The sequence below is a fragment of the Micrasema longulum genome, unplaced genomic scaffold (genome assembly GCF_059751315.1).
Source record: "Micrasema longulum isolate JH-2025_06_02 unplaced genomic scaffold, ASM5975131v1 h1tg000878l, whole genome shotgun sequence".
Taxonomy (NCBI): Eukaryota; Metazoa; Arthropoda; class Insecta; order Trichoptera; family Brachycentridae; genus Micrasema; species Micrasema longulum.
The window spans coordinates 204,290-225,302 of NW_028278070.1; the positions used below are offsets into that span (position 1 = coordinate 204,290).

General features: G+C 33.3%; 3 protein-coding genes across 3 annotated transcripts in view; 2 read left to right on the top strand and 1 right to left on the bottom strand.

The window, feature by feature from the left end:
* Positions 1 to 1,003: 1,003 nt before the first annotated feature.
* Positions 1,004 to 6,270, top strand: LOC148278463 (cytochrome P450 18a1-like). Its single transcript, XM_088231373.1, has 6 exons — positions 1,004 to 1,487; positions 2,592 to 2,712; positions 2,822 to 3,046; positions 3,148 to 3,351; positions 3,458 to 3,722; positions 4,433 to 6,270. Exons 5-6 carry the CDS (start codon positions 3,502 to 3,504, stop codon positions 4,845 to 4,847), a joined length of 636 nt encoding a protein of 211 aa, XP_088087499.1. The 5' UTR covers positions 1,004 to 1,487; positions 2,592 to 2,712; positions 2,822 to 3,046; positions 3,148 to 3,351; positions 3,458 to 3,501; the 3' UTR covers positions 4,848 to 6,270.
* LOC148278464 (cytochrome P450 18a1-like) lies at positions 2,617 to 3,422 on the top strand. The gene is made up of 4 exons (XM_088231371.1): positions 2,617 to 2,712; positions 2,822 to 3,008; positions 3,148 to 3,351; positions 3,403 to 3,422. Exons 1-4 carry the CDS (start codon positions 2,617 to 2,619, stop codon positions 3,420 to 3,422), a joined length of 507 nt encoding a protein of 168 aa, XP_088087497.1.
* The window catches only part of phtm (cytochrome P450 enzyme phantom), a 33,788-nt gene continuing 19,035 nt past the window's right edge, over positions 6,261 to 21,013 (bottom strand). Inside the window, exons 3-8 of the mRNA XM_088231372.1 lie at positions 17,764 to 17,909; positions 12,389 to 12,594; positions 10,835 to 11,279; positions 9,527 to 9,679; positions 8,193 to 8,367; positions 6,261 to 7,726 (exon numbers count right to left, since the gene is read on the bottom strand). Coding sequence (XP_088087498.1) covers positions 7,527 to 7,726; positions 8,193 to 8,367; positions 9,527 to 9,679; positions 10,835 to 11,279; positions 12,389 to 12,594; positions 17,764 to 17,909 — 1,325 coding nt within the window. The 3' untranslated portion in view covers positions 6,261 to 7,526. The remainder of the gene's footprint in view (positions 7,727 to 8,192; positions 8,368 to 9,526; positions 9,680 to 10,834; positions 11,280 to 12,388; positions 12,595 to 17,763; positions 17,910 to 21,013) is intronic.

Here is a 21,013-nt window from a genome sequence, read left to right on the forward strand (position 1 = left end):
AGGCGAAGGGTTCTGTGTTAAGTTGGGATAAAACAAAATGGAAAGTGGAAGCAAGTACATTATTAAATAATAGCAAAAATAAAATTAAAATATTATTTCATGAACACACATACGAGTACATTTCAATAAACATCTGGACAACACGCTTAATAGTATATAAATCTATGCGATATCTCGCAGCAGTCTCCTGCAATGGTCTTGTTCCTTAGAAAAAATCCAGACTTGTACACTCTTCCTGAATAATTTTATTCCAATGGATACAAATTTAAATTTAACCTAAAAAAGCACACGATGACTACAGTAACCAGACGAGACATAACATAATTAGTCCTCATAATATTTCTTATATAATCCTAACGGGGTTTGAAAAATTTAAATTACTAAAAATAACTTAAATCGTGTTTTAAATTGAGACAAAAAAGCATTTTTTTATATTTTTGATTAATATCCCTAATAAAAGTTTTTAAGTGCTTATTTGAAAAAATAAAATGAAGAAAAAACTTTTCGTCGGAATCAATTTAATTTCTCTCCCAATGAGGAAGTTCAGTGGTTTTACAAAAAAAAATATTTGTTAAAAGACAGACTATCACTGAGCAAAAAAAAAACTAAATGTTTTTATGTATCGTATTATCATGATTTTTTAAATTTTGCTATTTTGAAATTACTCCGCCTGTAACGTCTCAAGTTTTCTCAAGTGACGTCGTTCAAAGCAATTTATTTTTGATTAAAATCATTTTCGTTATTTTTTTCATACATTTTCGACAAACTTCGCGTCCAATCGAATTCTCTAATTTCCCGTTGCGCTGAACTTCCTCATTGTTCTTAATCTGAATCACACAATACATTTGTGAAAACAAGTGAAAAGCTCTTCTTGGCGGGAAACCGCGTCCGGGGGCGACCGTGAAAGCTCAGGGGAGAGGTGGGGGAGGCGGGGCGCTCCCAGGGCACGCCCCCCCCTCCGATGCCCGCCGGCTATATAAACCGCAAGGCCACAACCACCGCCACAGTCTTACTCGACCATTACAAGAGAGCGTAGCGCGGCTGTCAGATACATAAACTGCATAAGAAATATAAGAGACATTGAATAAAAAATTGTGATTATTTTATGCGTTAAGGATTTTTTTGTGTAAAATGATTTTGTGGTCGCTGATTACTTGGGCGTGCAGAGCTGGATGTGGCACATGGCTTGTGTTTGGTTTTGCCTGTGCGCGGCCCGCTGGGCATTGAAGCTCTGGAGAGACCTGAAGTCACTTCCTCCGGGGCCCTGGGGCCTCCCCATAGCGGGATACCTGGCCTTTATGGGCCTCGGGCCGAAGCACAGCGAGTACTTGAGCTTGGCTTCGAAGACGGGCCCGTGTTCTCGGCCCGGCTGGGGAACCAGCTCATGGTAGTGCTGAGCGACTATAGAATCATCAGGGACGCTTTCAGAAGAGAAGAGTTTACCAGCAGACCAGACACCCCATTGATGCAAACTCTACAGGGATTTGGTGAGTAATTTTTTAAAAGTTATATTTCTACGTAAAAATGTAAAAAAAAGTTTTTGTTATTTTTAAATACTTTTTTAAAAATATTTAAAACAGTAAATTTAAAAAAATTGCGTTCGAAAATTAAATACATGATCTTAAAAATAAATTACGTACCTACATTATTATTTCCATATATTTTTACGCGTTTTTGAGATAACACAAATTATTTTTTTTAAAAGCCATGTATTTGTTATTTTATTTTGCAATTGAATATTTTTTTTGTAGAAAATAGGCAGCCATTTTTTAACCTTTAAATAAAAACACAGTTTTTGAATTATAAATTGTTAACGAATTAAAAATATGTTTGACGAACTTAATAACTGCCTATTTAGAAATATAAATTTACGTAACGATTAAATTGACAAAAAAAGGGGTTAAAAAACGTATCACGAAAAATTTAACTTGCTGATTTATTTTAATTAAATATTTATATTTAAAACTACACTTATACAATTTAAAAAAAATGTTAAAAATAAAACAAATGGCATTTTATTTCGGTGTTAAAATTAAATAATAAATTTTTACAACAGTTAATTAAAATTATAGATTATTCAATTACAGTGAGTTATGGTATTTATTAATTAATTTAATTCAATTTATATCACTGGAAAAGAATTAAATAATGTTACCAATGGCATATTTGTATAGTATGACCTTATAGTTTCTTGCATTGCTAATCATTGTTAAGCCGGTACATGATCTGCTCGATCAACCGTCAAACCAATTAATTATTACAATGTTGGAAACGCCATAATCAACTCATTCAGCCTTCGCGCTGTAAATAATATGTGACGTTTTGAGATCATAACGTTTATTGTGGCACCTGTCAAAACGCCGAATCACGTGCGCGGGGCGGGCTTATTGAAGCCCCACCCATTTCCCCTCCACGCTGCAAATTCTGCGTGAAAGCAGCGCAGCGGCGCGTTACTGAAATAAAAGCTCGGGGCATCGAGACGCCGCTGAAGCAGCGGGCGTCGCGACGAAGTTTTTGACCAAAAAATACGATTTTAAATTCTGTTTTTGTTTTTTATCGTTAATTAATAAACGCTTTATTCTTGTTCACAGGCATAGTAAATAGCAAAGGTCCGCTATGGAAAGAACAGCGCAAATTCTTGCACGAGAAATTCCGTCATTTTGGAATGACTTTAATGGGTTCTGGGAGGCAAAAATGCAGAAGAGAATAATGGTGAGTATTTAAAATAAATTGTGGTACTTAAATAAAACATGTCATTTCTTAATTGTTTAATTGCGGCAAAAGTATATTTGATTTTCTAATGATTATTTTTTCGTTTCAGTTGGAAGTCAACGAACTGTTGACAAGTCTGCATGCAACAAAAGGAGAGCCCGTGAACATAAGTTCTCTGTTAGCGGTGTCAGTCAGCAATGTCATTTGCAACCTGATGATGTCAGTTCGTTTTTCCAATGACGACGTCCGTTTCAAAAGATTTACTGGACTTATTGAAGAGGGAATGAAACTCTTCGGTCAGCTGATCACTGCAGAGTACATCCCAACATATCAGGTGATTACCAGAAATATCAAATAAATATTTCGCAAAGTTACTACAGCTATAACGAAATGACATAATCGCAATCGTGGTTCTATTTTTTTTTTTCTTTCCAGTATTTGCCAGGAAAGTCATCCACCAAAAACAAGATCATAAAAAATCGAGAGGATATGTTCCAGTTCTATCAGGAATTATTGATGAACATAGGAGCACATTTGATCCTAATAACATCCGTGACCTCATCGACACTTATCTGTTTGAAATTCAGAAGGCGAAAGAGGAAGGACGAGATGCTCAACTCTTCGAAGGAAAAGATCACGGTAAATAATAATTTAATACTTTGTTTGCATTGAACAAATTATGAATTCCAGAGCCAGCTCATTGTGATTGATGATCATTATTTTTCATTATGACTTTCTCTTCCAGATCAGCAAATTAAACAGATTATTGGTGATCTCTTCTCCGCTGCCATGGAGACCGTCCGCAACATGCTGTTGTGGATTTTGGTGTTCATGCTGAGGAATCCAGAAGCCATGAAGAAGGTTCAAGACGAACTAGACCAAGTCGTCGGAAGAAGTCGACTTCCATCTATTGACGATCTTCAATATCTGCCAATTACGGAGACTACAATTTTGGAGTCGCTAAGGAGATCCAGTATTGTTCCTTTGGCTACGACCCACACACCCACAAAGTAAGTAACGTAGTCATGAAATATTACAGTTTTCTTTTACAATCGTCATAATCACACTGCTTGAGCACACAATACTCGAATTGATCAGCTGTTATTTTCATTTAAATTGAATCTTCACCTTTTCTTTTTCCAGTAACAATATATTATATACTATATATAATACTTTAATTTTAAAATGATCGGTTGATGATAAAATAGGTAAAGGTATTAAATCATGGGACAGTTCAAGCACCTCTGATTTTCGTAATGAGTATGAGACTCCGATGAGGTCACGCTGTACGCAATACCCCGGTAGAGCAGTAAACTGTACAATGTGAAAGGTCCAGCCATCCAGTCGGTCTTAGAACCCGTTAACGAAAGTAAGAGTAGTGTGGGCGCGGCTAACGGCCATTGTAACACCGGCTGGTCTGACGTCACAGTCGGCCGCAAGTGTCAACGGGTCATTGCCTCCTGGTCGGAAGCGGCAGTGTTCCACGTCACGTTCTGGTCGGCGCGGGTCGCGGGGAGAGATTTAGTACAGGAGTAAATCCACGGCTGTCAGTTGTCAGTTGTCAGTCGCCTATCTTTACAAATTATTCATTGAGACAAACATTCATAACCTCTAACAGCCGAGCTCGTGAATTTAAATAGATATTGTCAATTAAAGTATCACTCATTCAAAAATATGAAATACAAGCGTGTTTCTAATGACGATTTTTACTTGTTCACAGGGATGTAACGCTGTGCGGATATCGCATCCCAGCTGGATGTCAGGTCATCCCTCTCATCAACGGGGTCCACATGGATCCGACTCTCTGGGACAGACCGGAACTATTCCAACCGGAGCGGTTCATCGACGCCAGTGGCAAGATCCACAAACCGGAATACTTCATGCCCTTCGGCGTCGGGCGACGCATGTGCCTAGGAGACGTCATGGCAAGAATGGAAATGTATCTCTTCTTCTCTTCGATTCTGCACTCTTTCCATATTTCACTTCCCGAAGGAGCCCCTGTCCCGTCGTTAGAAGGAAATCCGGGCGTAACGCTGACCCCGGAGTCTTTCAAAATCAAGCTGACCCCGAGACCGATAGATTACGTTCTTCCACCTCCCTATTGCTCTCTTCTCAGAAACGTTGGAGCCCATTGATCCAGCTCCGAGGTCCGATCCCCGCGGAAGGGAAGAATACAGTTGTGTAAGCCACCAGAGTGTTCACTGCTGAGACAGGATGCCTCTCAAATCATCAGCCCGAAGACGCTCCGGTAGACTGCAGAAGAGCTTTAACTCTTTAGAGTGGTTGCAAAGCTTTTAGAAGGGTGTCTCGGAATTAAGATGATGGTGCGGGTCTGTGCCACCAAGAGCACGGTATACCCCTAATACCGTTCCTATTATTTGTAAGTTAGTATTGAGGTTTATTTATTGTTCAATCGCACACAGTTATTTGGTGCGAGACAATTTCACCGAGACGAATGGAGCGGTTCGAGAAATCGCAACTCACGTTCGGAATTGCCATAAAACCCGTGAAAATTAGTTCACTCACTGAAACGGAATGAAGTTCATTAATCTCAGGTTTTATTTATTTTTAGTAGATTTAGCGAAAATGACGTACAACTTTTTCATAAGTTAGCGTAAGATGTAAAATGTTCCCAATTTTATCGTTATTTATTGTTTTTATTCTGTGCCGTGCTAAATTATCATGTCAAAATGATACCTTATTGATGATTACCAATAAATTATTAATACATCGCTCCCAAGATGTACTCTATGCTTTTCAGCCAATCCATGACATCAAAAGTATATTTAAAAATTCACGTACAAAATAATTTATTGATTGACAGACCATGAGTTGTAATTTATATTGAGACATGGAATTTGAAGCTCTTTACCCTCGCGGCTGTGCAGGAAAGTGTTCATTATGTATAGGAGAATTTATCTTTAAGAAGTAGATTAAATTGTGGCGTAAAGAGCCATGTTAGTCAGGCAACCTAGCCACTGGTTTAAATTCTCTATCAGCTATGTATAAATTATTCAGTACTTTATTCAATGATACCCTTTATGCATTTAATTTGAACGTTTTTGCATTGACAGATTTTTTTAAAATGTGTATGAAAAAATATTTTTAAAAAAAATGTACAAATAAAATTTTTAAATTCTACCTTGAATTAATTTGGGTAAAATCAATAATTTAGAAATTATGAATAGTAAAAAAATAAAAAAATATTCAAAATACAAAACACTGAACCTCTTATGCACATATATTGAAAATGTAACATTCTTATCAGTACTTAACCTAGAATTGTTATATATCAATTTAATTGGCGCCTTTTTGTATACATGAAAATAGAAAAACCTGTTAAAAAAATTGTATCCATATAAATATTAATTGTTACTAATGTCACATATAATTATTCGCACTTATTAATTATGAATTTGCATTGTTATCAAATAAATTTAAATGCAAACGAAGATATTGATGCGTTTGTTAGTATACTGGCTGTTGTGGAGATATTAAACCAATATTTTTGTAAGCTGTTTTAAGGTATTTCTTAAATAAAAAACGAATTAAAATAAACACAATCCTTTTATTTATAACACTTCCTTTTACTTCAAAGAGTGTATTTTAATTATCAATAAAATTACAGAATAACATACAGAATAACATTACAGAAAGACATACATATAAAAATTATAAATCGAATACACTATTTATGCTTCCACAATATAAGTACATTTGAGACAACAATTATATCATAGGAATTGCTACTCAATAATTAAAATGTTTTATCAAAATTAAATAACTTGAACTATTTAAAAAACAAAAAACAAGTCATTTTATTTTAATATATAGAATAATAATGTTTTACGAATAACTTACGTGTTTCAAACATTTAAAATATTGAAGTGTAACGTTAATGTTAATAAACGACTTTGCTACGTTTGATTGAGTCGGGGAATGTCAAAAACACAGAGAACTTGGACCAGTACCTCATTGATAAAACGAAGTTAGCTATGCAATCGGATGTAATGACTTTAGAAATTACCTTCTAAAGGAACTTAAAGGTGCTCATGCCTGATAGGGAACAATGGCAGCTGGATAGTCCCCTGCCTTACAGGGAAGGAGACATTGTGTGATCGCCGATGGCTCCAAGAAATAAGATGTGGGTGAAGGGATACATGGATTTAGACCATTCAAAAGGTTTTCTATTAGCCTAGGGTCCTACCAGAAAGTCTTTCGAACGGAACTCTACGCCATCTCTGTCTGTGCGCATGAAAATTTGCGCAGACAATTTCCTCTAAGAGAGTCACGCAGTTCTAAAAACCTCGAGCTTGGTAGATATTAATTCTGAATCAACCTTAATCAAATCTACAAGTGCTTAGTTGCGTCGGTCAGTGTTACAGCAAATCATTGATTTATGCACGAAATTGCAATGACATGAATTAAAACACATGATGGTAACATGGAAAATGAGCGAGCGAATGAATTAGCAAAAAAAGCTTCCAAAATGAGAACTCTCCCTACCTATGACCATATTCCCATATCATACATAAAAACAATAGTGCAAAAAAATCATATAAAACTTGGAACAAGAGATATTTATCAAGTGATACGCGCAAAATAACAAAAAAGGATGCCAAGATATTGGATACTTTTGGGCGAACTAACGTGCTAACACAAATGCTTTCTCTCTTTCTTCTACCTAATAGACAGATATTTTTTCACTTAAGACATTTATATAAACCATCAAAGATTCAACATGGATCATGAGGTAGGTTTTATTTAATTTTTAAATGGTAAAATTTAAATGCAGACAATTTGCTGAACTAGATTTAATCATTTTTAATTAATACATCTCTTTTGATTGGAATTATTTTAAGGCGGTAAGGGGGGGGTGATAATGTCAACCCCATTATACCATCCAGGGAGGGTGCGGCTCCTTCTAACTCCAGGGTATACTTAGAGACAATGCGGGAACCAAACATGAACAGCAAGTTACGGGCAAATTCGTCACCAGGGCACATGCGTTTTCCTTAAATAACAAAAATAAACATTTGAAGATACATAATACATGAGGTTCAATTTAACTTATAATTATTTCATTTATTTATTTGAATATCAAACCGATCATAAATAAGAATATATTTTCTCGATTTACGTTATTTATTCACAATTTGGATGGAATCCCATTGCAATTACAAAACTTATATTTGCAAATAAGTTATAAATTTAAAATACTCGGTACACCTCCACTTATTTATTAGACCAGTCTGAAGATGTCCATTACAGGGTCATAAGCTCTGTTAATGTCTAGACTTCCATATCCTCTTCTCGAAAATATTTTTCCTCTCCGTTGCAACAAATTTAGATGTACATAACTTTTTTGAATTGAACCCTGGAACCTTTTGTGAGTAAGGCGAGCGTCTGAGCCATCACACCACGAGGACCACCACACATGTATTTTTTACTAAGTTAAGAATGAAAACTGTATGAATTACCCATTTGAAAAGGAATGAAGTACGGCGAGTTGATTACATCTCCATCAGGACCCAGGAACCTGGAGGGGTTGAATACATCAGGATCTTCCCAAGCTTCTCCGTCACTGTGTAGACTCCATTGTAGTGGTACCACCATCGTGCCTTTTTTGATCAAGTACTCCCCAAGAATTGCATCCTAAATATTTTTAAATAATTAAAAAAGACCAGTCAAAGACATTCATAATCACATTACTTGGATAACAAAGCATCAAAGGACCAGGAGAGCAGTGCGATTCTGAACGATCTCCACCCCCGAGGAAGTGTTCAAAGTGGCACTGCAGTACTGACAGCGATCCTTCATGACAACGGTTCATACAGTAGACACTCTTTATAAAATAAATTCTTTATACAAATTTATAAAGAAGAAAAAATAAAAGAATTTGAGATGAATAAGTCACTCAGATACCAACATAATATTCACAACACAAGACATGATCAAAATATATTTCTCTTCAAAGCTTCAAAGGTGTAAAAATTATAATAATCTTCCCAATGAACTAAAAACTATTAAAAATAATATATCAATAAAAAAATTTTAAGTATATCTAAAGATTTTTTTTGAACACGTGTTAAAACTACATTAAATTTTAATTTGTATGAATGTATTATTGTTTTATGATTTCTCTTTATATATTTTATGTTTTTTTTTTCTCATGTACTCGTATTTAAAATTATATAACCTCTTATAAATAAACAACTACAACAGTGTAAGTCACTCTCCAAGCACAAGAGTTAGTCTCTTTTTTTGGAGAGTTACAGTGATAACATTTACTAGATGTGTAAAAGTAGATATGTATAGATTTTTTTTTAAATGTATCTTTTATAAAATTTATTAATAAAAAAATCGAAAATTTAAAAAAATATTTCGGTAATTAAATTAATTGTGTCGTTTATCAATCAGAATTTTATCGGTGGAATCGTATATTTTATGGGGATTATGAATTGCTTGGACTTTATTGCAAGAGAATACGAGGATCCGTTAGTCTATAATGACGTAACATAATTATTATATTCACAAATCCAAAAGCCTGCTACAAAACCAAAACAAAGCAAACTAAACTAACCATAGATAAAACAAGCCAGTCATAGAAATTTAAAGAATTAATTTCATTTTGATTCTTTTTGATGTCCCATCTTACCGCCATACTCAAAACCGACAATTTCGGACTTGGGCTCAGGTGTGAAGTGATTAGATGTCAATAGCCTGCCGAGTTAAAAATCTTTTGTTGCATTTTGCGTTTTCAAATAATAAGAGATAACTTTTATTTTCGATATTAAAGAATTCAGTTAATTACCTGCAAACATCCATGAGGTATTCCAACAGGAACCACTGGTCTAAGTCGTTGTGTTTCGCAAATAGTGGCTCGCATATAAGGAAGCTGAGGAAGATCGTCCAAGGATGGACAACGATCCCCACAAACTGACAAAATCTCTTCCCGTGCTTGCTCCTTTTAAAAATAATTACTCAAGTTGTTAAATCATAAATAATAAAAGTAAAAATTCAACTAAAACATTTTTATACAGCCAAAAATTCAAAACTAAATTAATATTCTTTTTAAAATATTGTCTAAATTTTTTTTTAGTACCCAAAGCAAAAAAAGAGAATTATGATAATATTTTTGTGTTGTAAATTTAAAAAAATATCCCATCAGTTAATGATAAGGGTATTTTTTACAAATAATATCAATAAGTATGCCACTTGTTTCTCTTGGTATCACTTCGACTGCGTTTAAGACAAAAAACTACTATTTCGGCGAAAGTTGTTTTTTTATTTTTTATGTGTTTAACTAACTACGAGGGTCTTATACACATTCTGGTAAAATAGCGCACCTATAGGTGTTTGCGGTTTAAATTATTTTGCTAGAATAATATGTAAAAGACACACGGAATTGTTCAAAAACACGCTAAAATAATGAAACCGTTTTTTTGTTTGTTTTATAATTGTGGTTTTTTAAAATAAAAGCGTTAATATTAAAATGAGAAAGTTCAATGGTTTTTCTTTTTTTTTTTATTTGTTGATAGGCTAAACTAAGCGAAACAATTTATTTTTTTTATGTATCATATTATCATGGCTATGATTTTTAAAAGTTTTATATTTCTGAAATTACTCCGCGTGTGACGTCTCAAGTTCTCTTCCGCTTCTCGGTCAGTTCTCCCGAATGGTCCGTTAAAGGTAAGTAATTCGGAAATCTTCCACAACTCTCTTATTATTGGTTAATTCATATGAACCAGTGACGTCGTTCAAAGTAGCTAGTTTTTATTCAAATATTATTTTCGTACATTTTCAAGAAACTTTTGAGTATAATTGAATGCTCTAATTTTTGACACGCGTAAGAAAACATTGTTTGTGTTCGATTTCTCGTAGGGCTGAAGTTCCTCATTTCAATGTTGGTTATTGAATTTATAAAGTCTTCTATATTTTACGGTTTTTCATTGGTTTTAACATTGCAGATTATCTAAATGATACATTCAATCATTAAAAAAATCATTTAACACGTACAAAAAGTCATAGGTAACGTGCATTTATTTATTTTTAACACTATTGGTAGATGTCTCGAGGTACATATAATTAAAATAAAAAAATAAGTCATGGAAGTGCTTACTTGGAATTTCGTGAAGATAGCCATATAGAGACAAAACCAGAGCATTGTACAGTGCGTTGTATCAAGACCAGCTCCAAACAGATCTGCCAAAAAGAAAATTAATTGCTTGTCTGACAATCTCAGACTCGATTCATCTCTCGGATTATTATGTTGCCTTTTTTCTTGTTCATCTAAATAGTAATCCAAAATGCAGTCATCCTTCGAAATAATTAGATCCTTTGGACTAAAGTAATGGAACTTTGTAGAGTTGTCATTGATAATTCCATAGTGCACGCATTTAATTTTTTCTCCGGGGTTTTCAGCGTCCTGATCCATTTTGTTTTCTTCCAAAGCTACTTTCCTTATTCTTCGGCGGGTTTCTATTATACTTCTGTATATGGAATGCGTTTGTGCTTGTCCAGAAACAATGCATTTGATCGTTTTGCGAATTGATTTCATGAAGAACCTAAAAATAATCAACAGTAAAAATAGTATAACACTACAGAAATTTATTTTCTTTCGATATAATTAGCATTTTATTTACTTATTTAAAAATTCATAAAAAATAGTTACGAAAGGCGTGTTAAATAAAAAATGTCTTCTTATTTTTGCAAAAATAACATTTTGTTCCTGAGCGATAATAATGGCTCAAATCTAAAATTGACATTTTTGAGTTACGTATGCAGAAATGTTCCTGAATATATAAGTTAATATCCGCATGATTGACGCGATGAATATTTAAAAACAAAAATGTCAATCTAATACCGTGGTATTTTATTCAAATTTAAGAAATGAAAGTAGCACTATAATCAATCTTCTTCTTCACGTGTCACGTCGGGTTCCCCGACTTTGACGATCACTTGGGAGAAAGCTTCCCTATCCCGAGCAGTGCAAAACAGCTCCTATACAGTTCTAATCCTGGTCCATGCTCGAATATTTCGAACTATAATCACTAAGCCATTATTATTTCTGAAAACATAAAAACTAGATGGTACAAGTAAGTAAACTTAAAGTGGTCCTTTTGTTTTGCGAATCTGATTTTGGTGTGTATGAAACTGCTCTCCTGTAAAAATGTTTTTTTTATAAAAACGCCACTATTATTTCTGGGGTGGGATTAATTAGTTAAAATCTAAACTAATAGCAATTTTATTTTTCAATTAGTTAAATTTTTTAAAGTTAGTTTTATTACACAAAATACTACAAAATGTAATGTGCTGTTGTTAGCTATGAAATACAAGATAAAAATTTATGAAAAGCATAAAAAAAAAACAGTTGTAAAACTGAAATATTTTAAAGAATTCTTAAAAATAACAGACAGCGAAGTTAAAGAAATATGACAGTTAAAACTGATATATTTATTTAATGTTAAGCGTATTTTCAGCAACAGTTTTATAGGTTTTTTTTTGGTGTTCCTTAATTGTTATACGTTTCGACCATATTTATATATTATTTAATCTTTATAATTTTATGATTGGATGTAATTATATAATTTTATGCGTTCTAATAATAAAAAAACAAGTGTTTGAAGTCTGAATTTTTAAATTCTTCTTTTTCTTGGGGGCTTTTTTCCCTTACCGTAGATAAGGCATGAAATTAACGATGGCTGCAACTCCCATGGCTCGAGTTCCTTCTTCCTGGATGTGCATCAGCCACTTCCACGTCTCATCATTCTCACGGAAAGAAACACCAAATACGACCTCATTCACCAAATTCCCCACAAAATCTGCGAAAACTGTATCGCTGTCCATTGCCACGTTGGGATCTGGACGAGCTGAAAGTTTCTGAAATTAAAAATAAATAAAATTTATTGATGGTATTTTTTTCCAATCCCCAATAATGTTTTTTCCCAGTGTCAAGTTTCAATTGTTCTGTTTTTTTTAACTAACTTGCCTTGATACTTTCCAAATAAATATAAATAAATGTTCGTTTACATTCTACATTTCGGAGATAAATATAGCTGTTTTTGGGTTTTGAGTAGAAACAGGGGTTGACATTTATTTGGGTATGTATATATGTATATTTACATAAGTATGTATTTTTTATTCATATTTATGTTCAATGGCTATGTCTATAGAAATTTATGCCGTTTATTTTAAAAATAAATAGATCTGACGCGAATCACAAAAAACCATCTTCTGAAAAATTGAGTTTAAAATTCGAATGTTGAGTTAAAAAAAAAACGGTACTCTATTGCTAAATGTTGCTTAGTGACTTTTACTAACCAGCGTCGATATATAAATTATATTAAATGTAAATATGTGCTATATTCTGTTTCTCTTTGGGCTTTTCTCATAAACTCGGCGTAAAGCTACGCCTGTAGGATTTTGGCAGTTAAGGATTGGTTGGAGCTCCTACCCCAGTTAGAGATTGACAGAGAAGACACGAGGTTGCTGTTTAATGCGTATTTATTACATGGCGAATAAGAAACAGCACTGTGTAGCACGAGCGTAGCGGCGATGATGGGTTGAAGAGATTGCACTTGAACTACATGCTGGAACTGAGTGAGCTGGTTTGACTGACTGAACTGAACTTGTCGGGCTGACAGACTGGCGTTGCGTCCTGTGGTTTCTTTATAGACCACGTTCCTTTATAGTTCATTTCTTCATGGTACGGACGATGTGAATGTCCTGCAGAACGATGCTCCCGATTTATGTGCAATACTGTTAGAGTTGCATTATAATGTTGTATTGAATTCTATAGAAAACTATGACATTGCTTTCTTCGGTCATCACGCTATTCCAAGCGAAACGTTTTATCACGTGTGTCATCAAAAATGGAATATGAACCCTACACGCCCAAATATAGTGGTATAATTCGGATGGGAATACCACACTTATTCTTCCACTATAATAAGGATGGTATTCCCATCCGAATTATAATGGTAAAATAAGGATTGTATTTTCATCCAAATTATACCACTATACCTTAATGTAACTTTATGCCAAGTTTATGACTAAGGCCCAATATTAACTTACACCAAATTATTTAATTTTTATTTAAATAATGCAATTATACATTTTTACAATTTAAAAAAAAATTCAGATGTTATATTTTTACTAAAACTAAAATCCCACCAAGTCACTTTCTGTAGCTTGTTGGTGGAGGTTATATTTATACTAACTTATGTAATATTATTTACATTTATAAAAATAATGAATAACAGATATAAATTAACGGCCGAAAAGATCAAAATATAAATGTATATACAAATCAACAATATTTTGAGTTTGTCCAAATTTTTGTAGACAAGGACTGGATTCAACTCCCTGGGGAGCTGTTTATATTAACATTTTACAACAGAGATGAAGAACATTTAATAGAAGGTAATATAGAAGTCTAGGCATAAATTACCTGGTCCATGAAGAAGTGTAGAAATTGAAAAAATAATATTTTCAGGCGTTGCCTAGTATGTAGGTGAAATAATTCAATTAGATGAATCTCACCCGCATAATAAAAGTTTCGGCTCTTTAACTTCACAAACATCAACAGATGAAAGAATTGAAGGAATATAGATGTTCAAATATAGGCAGAATGATGAATTTTACACAGTGTGTAAAGTGGCCATTTAAACCAGCCATTGACAGATCATAAGCCCTGTAGATGCCTAGACTTCTATATTACCTTCTCTTAAATGTTCTTCATCTCTGTTGTAAAATGTTAGTATATCCAAATAAAAATTTATAAAATTATTTTTTAAATACAAGAAAATATATGAAAAATTTAAATATTTACACATAAGCTACCATTCATATTTAAACTTTTGATCGGGTAGCCACTCTCTTATTTTGCTCTTGTTACAATGTGAGTTAAATTTAAGTTCTTTCGGCAATAAATTAAAAATGCTAGGTACTAAATATTTGAAAGTTCTATTACCACACTTATTACATTCTTTTGGTTCTACCAAACCATCATTAGACGTGAAGCTTGTGTTATGGTTATGTTTGAGAGGAAACTTGAATGTATTACTATTAAATTATTCTAAAATGATGCAAAGCCACAGAAATCCTCGAACAGGCAGAGTTTTGATTGTTTCGTAAAAAAAATTTAGAGTGATTTTAAGCAAAATAAAAGATAACTTATAAAAAGTAGTACAAGAGTCCGCAATCGATTACAAAGTTTAAATATATGACGATCCCATTTAAAATTAAAATCTATAAAAATACCCAAATACTTGTACGCCTCCACAAATTTTATGAGTTCACAATTACATGATCTAGAAAACCATTTTAATTCATTATAATTCTAACTGCAGACATGAAATAAAATGGCCGATTTGTTACTTCAGTCATTCATACATTAAAATTCAGTCAATGACATTATAGCAAATCAATTTTGTGAGGAGGTTATCGTCATTTTCGGCATCGTATTTTTTTTATGGAGGTTATATTATATGTTAATATTTAGTTAGTTCCATCGATAACATACAATCTAAGAGTCAACGTACGTTAAAGGTTAAAAGAATGAATGTCATATGACATTGTATAACATGTTGTGTCATTTGTGTGACATTTATCACAGTTAAGTTAAGATTATTGCATTTAAAATGTACGCATTCATATTCCTACTTTTAGTGCAATTGATAGCACAAACATACTCGTATAACACAATCATTCATCATCAATTAAGGATATCGTAACCACTCGAGGAAAACTGACCAGATTACAATTTTTGTTTGTTGGCGAATCAAGATTGAAGTTTTTGCTTTATCACAAACTAATAGTTTTGCTACTTAGTACACTTTTGATTTGAAGTTTCTTTTGCTTTACACCGACGAAGCATTTATTTATTTGTTTCACAGTTTAATAATACACAGAGGTTCTTTATTTCAGGTCCCGACTAGCTATATAAATATATAAATTTTTGTGTTTAGGCAAGAGACCTTCTTTGTGACATGTATCTTTTTCTGTAACATGAAGGTACGGTGATTATTCTTACGCTTCAGGGCCGCGATAACAAACGCTAAGATTTATTGATTCACATCGAGACGGTATAAAGTAAAATCGATATTTCTGTACGAAAATGTGTATATTTGTATTAAAATTTAAAATATCTTCGCCAGACACCTGCAATTGAACATGTTTAGAAAAAAAATGCATGCATATTCTGTTTTTCATAGCGAAAACGTAGTTTTACTTTGTAGATAAAATAAAATATTAATATTAATTTCCTATTAATATATGGACCCAGGGGCCAGTCTAGGAACGATGAAGCCGTGTAAAACCTTCTTTTAAAAGTCCACATTCATGTCTGAATTCTCAGGAATCGATCACAGGGTCTTGATGCTTTCAACAATAGTTGGCGAATGTACCAACCACTACACAACGAGACGGACTTATCTTCACTCGATTTCTTTATTTAGAAATTTTACCTGATAGGAAAACACCCGTCTAGGGTTCTGGTTCTATTTCACATACATAACTGTTTTATTCATCAGCCTGGACGTAGAGAAATTAATTATTAAAATCAAATAATATTTTTGAATATTTGATTTAAATAATCATGAACTCCCAAGTTTTAACTGCTTTTTTGTTTCTCAAATTAATGTATTTTTTTATCCCTTTTTTCTTTCCTTGGTTCTTCTTTCTCTTTTCTTCCAAACCCATTATCTGATCCCACATTCCTCATCATTTAATATTTATAACATAATGTGCTTTTTATTTTAATTAATTTTATTTTATTTTTTATTTTATAAATCACATAACACAGCGTATTTTACGGGTATAATACATTGAATTACATTTCCAGGAATTGCAACAACTCAATTCGGGACATAAATAATATTAACGTTTAAAAAAAAACCAAGCAAGTTTAGCACCTTTGTAACTAAATATAGCACAATATATACGCCAAAAACCATTTCTTACACAAGCAGAATAAATATATCAAAAAACGCTTTTAAAAATGAAGAAAGAGGTGAATTTTCTAAGGGAAATAAGGTCGTTAACATCACATGCCACGTCGACGATGCAGCCATAGTGATGATGAGAACATATTTGAATCGGGTTGTGATCCCGTGGCTAGTGTTGCAGACTCACGGGCCAGAGGTCCCCAACTTGATTTCCATTTTCCAATAGTGAGTTATTTACAACTCGTTGAAAATGGCCACCAAAGCTAAAGTATTTGGGTAAATTATAAGAACGCCAGTATTTATATATTTAAAAAAAATAAAAATAATAAAAAATTTCCATCTCAGTTAGTAAACATCTGGATGCCTAAGAAATGTCGTATGGTACGATGAACAAATAATTACTGGAAACATGATTCGGATTTACAAAACGTGTATCACACCAATCATGGTGTATACAATAGAGGTGAGGATAGACAGAGAAAAAAGAAAAATACGAAAAACCAAGTAGAAAAAATAAATACAAAAACTAAGTAACTGCTCAGAACGTCAGAGATGAAACTACTAAGGGCAATCGAAGGGAAAACCCAAAGAGGCAGAATCCGGAGTCAAGAAGTTAAATGCGATACCCAAGGCATAGTAAATAGATTATGGAGATATTACCTCAATAATTATATTAATGTTAATATGTGCAAGTCTTATCTCCCTATTAAAAAAAAACTGTTATTTTTAATTAATTAGGTTTTTTTATTTTAACATATCGTCTGACTAACTTGCAAGACTCTAATCTCCAAAAAAAAAATACATGAGGGTGAAAAAACCGTATAATTTGTTGAACTTTTGAAAAAAAATTGTTTTGATGTATTATATTTATGTTTTTGTAGTACAAAATTTTGACCAGTTTCTTCTTTTGACTAGTCTGTTTTTTGGTTGGCTGGAAGATATTGCTTCTAATAGAAGTCCGCCGAAGTACATATTCTTTGTATTTGAAGTTTTAAATAAATATTTTTGGTTCATTTTCGATTTATAAGTACGAGTACTCAGAGAAATAATTTAAAAAAAAACATTTTCTGGGATATGAAATATATGATTATTTTAAACGTACCTTATCAAGAGCATCTAAAGATTTAGAAATTCGCCGCTCAAAATGTTGTCTTCTTGGAGAAACTTTTGTTGCCCCAAGTGAACGTAGCCATGAAGATAAAAGATGACGATGATCTTTCCACATATCTCCTTCAGCACAAATCAATCCTAAAAAAATGAATCCTTAGAAAATACATGTTGTAAAAAAGTCGAAAATGTACGATGTTATCTAATCTTGCGTGTTAACAAAATACAGCAGGGGTGGATAATACCTTTAAAAGGGGAATATGGAAATCTAGGCATTTACAGGGCTTATGACCTGTAATATAAAAGTTTTGGTACTGTTATTATTATTTTCGATTTTAAACTATTACTAATGCTTAAATAAAAAAATATAAATGTGGCTTTCTACCCTTTTTCTTATTGTCAGATCGAAGATTTCGATTGCTTTAAACCTTTCCGAGACAAGGCTGATTATTTTGCAAGCGGCGCGTCAATCGGTCCAGTAGTAAATTAATGATACTTAAAAACACATATTTTAAAATTTAAAATGAAATAAAAACATTCACTAGGTGCGCAATTAATTTTCCGGGCATTTTATAAATAAAAAATTCTAATTTTCAAAGAAATACAAAAAAATGTTTATTCAATGTATCGCCCCTTACTAGCTATACGTTTGTGCCATTTCTCTGGCAATACATGAAATACCTTGACGATAAAATGATGCGTCTTTGGACCGAACCCATTTATCCAACCAATTTGACACTTCTTCGAAATTAAAAGTATCCTAGCTAAGCTATGAGCCATCGACCGGAACAAGTGATAATCAGAAAGGGCCAGATTTGGCGAATACGGTCGGTGCAGTAGCAGATCCCGTTTCAGTGTGTTGATGGTGTTCTGGACGATGGAAGTGCGATGGCACGGAGAGTTGTCGTGGTGCAATATCACTAGTTCGTGTCTCGTGTCCCATTCTGACAGTTTTTTGAGCAATGCATGTTTCAAATTGATTAGTTGTTGTCGGTATTGACCGCTTTGACAGTTTCATCCATTTTCAGCAGCTCATAATTCACGATTCGTTTCTGGTTCCACCAAACGCAGAGCATTGTCTTCTTCCCAAAGTGATTTGGCCGTGCCGTCAATGGTGATGGTTTTCCAGGTGAAAACCATGATTTTTTTACATTTAGGATTCTCGAAATATATATATTTTTCATCACAAGTAATAATTCTCGTAGGAAACTCTTTCTTACATGCCGCAAAAGCAAAATTTCAGAGGTGGCTCTTCGATTTTTCATGTATCTCTTAGTCAACTCATGCAGTTTGTTTGAATTTTTACACATAGATTTTGATGGTGCATGTTTGCCGCAAGCTTCTTCAAGCAAACGACGTACGTCAGCTGAACTTTTTTTTAAGTTTTCGACATCTTCGCCATAAAAATAAATATTTTTGCGTTGCTATGTGTGTTGGTATTACGACTGATTATTGTTGACAGCTATTTAGCCTATAAAACAAATACAATTTCTGACATGTATGTTCACTACACTTGCCGCTAGTGCCATCTATGTGTGAAACCCGTATACTTAGTTGCTCATCTAGTAAAATGAGAAAATGTGGTATAGTGCCATCTCCACTGTCCTCTCCTCTCCATCGCTGTTTCCATGTGCATATATATTTTTATAACTTACATTTCATACCTAACAATTCATTAAATACAAGTAATTGGTATGTGTTAAAGTAAAGTAGAAGATAAATTAGAAATATCTTTAGCAGACCTGATAAAACTATAATATTTACAGTGTAATATGTCGATTATCACTATTATTTTATTACCGTAATTGGAATGATAAATTTGCATCGAAAAAATTAACATTGGTTATTCCTTGAGTACGTAGATAAGAAATGTTTTATTTTAAGATGCACAATTAATTTTTTATCGAAGTTGCGTAGGTAGATAAAAATGCGTAACAAATAATACGCAAAATATCTGAAATATTGCAAGGTTTTTTAGATAAATCATTAAATACATGAAATCAAATTGGAAAGCAATCAGAACGAGCAAATGCATATCTTGAGGGGAAATTTCAGTTCTCGTAAAATGCAACCCTGATTTTTCTTTATGTATCAGTCCTTACTAGAGACAAGGAAAAATCAAACCCAAATTTATAAAAAGACAATGCCTAAAATTTTATACAAAACGGTAAAAAAAAGTCATTGGAAAAATATATTCCTACCCAAAAATAAAACAGAGAGTTAAATCATTATCATCACTACTACTACTACTACTACTACCATCACGCCATTTCCCCGTAGGGGTAGGCAGAGAGAATGGACCGCCACACACGTCTATCCTGGCATACACTCCTAGCCTCTTCCACATTCATACATCTTGTCATACATGCCCTTCGGTTCTGTCGGCTTTTGACATGACCAGACTTAAGATTTTGGTTTATCTGATCATGCCACGTCTTCCTTGGTCGTCCTCGTCTAACGTTGCCGTACATTTTTGCCATATATACTTGTTTTACCATTCTCTCGTCGTCCATTCGTTCTACGTGATCAAACCATCTCAGAGACCCTTTCTTAATCTTATCATCACCATGTCTCTAAACTCACCAGGTGGTATCTAGGGCAATAAATTCGAACACCAAATGTTGCTTACATGACATGGATCGTCTGTTACATGACGGTGAGGTGACCATTTTACGCTTCAAGTAGTGAGGGAAAAATGGAATATTGCGTTGTAAATTAACCTTTTGTATCAATATTTTATGTCGATTTTCCCGGGAATCGAACCCGGGACCTCAAGTAAAGTAGTAATCAGAAAGGTGACTGAAATTCTCAGCTTCATTCTTTTTAAGCGGGCAAGGGTTGCGAAGAATGTTATTAAGAAGTAAGAGAGATTTAAAGTTTGTACGAGAATGAAATAAATGTCTCTCATATAATAAATTTTTAAGTTATTAAGTAAAAAAAAAGGATATGAAAAATTAAATTAGATGATTTGTTATAACTTAATCAGAGTAAGCAGCGGTATAATTTTGAATATATAATAAATAAATCTTAACGTATTCAAGATTATGATGTTATTACTTTAAAAGTACGTCTTCCTGATATAAAGGTGCATATTAATGTCAAGTTCAATGCGTGAGGAGGCCGATTTAAGATAAAAATAATTACGCAGTTGAAAAAAGTCACATAATATTTACAGCATCAACATGATTTATTTATCATCAAAACCTCTACTGATCATATACGCATGGAATTAATTACTGGACTGA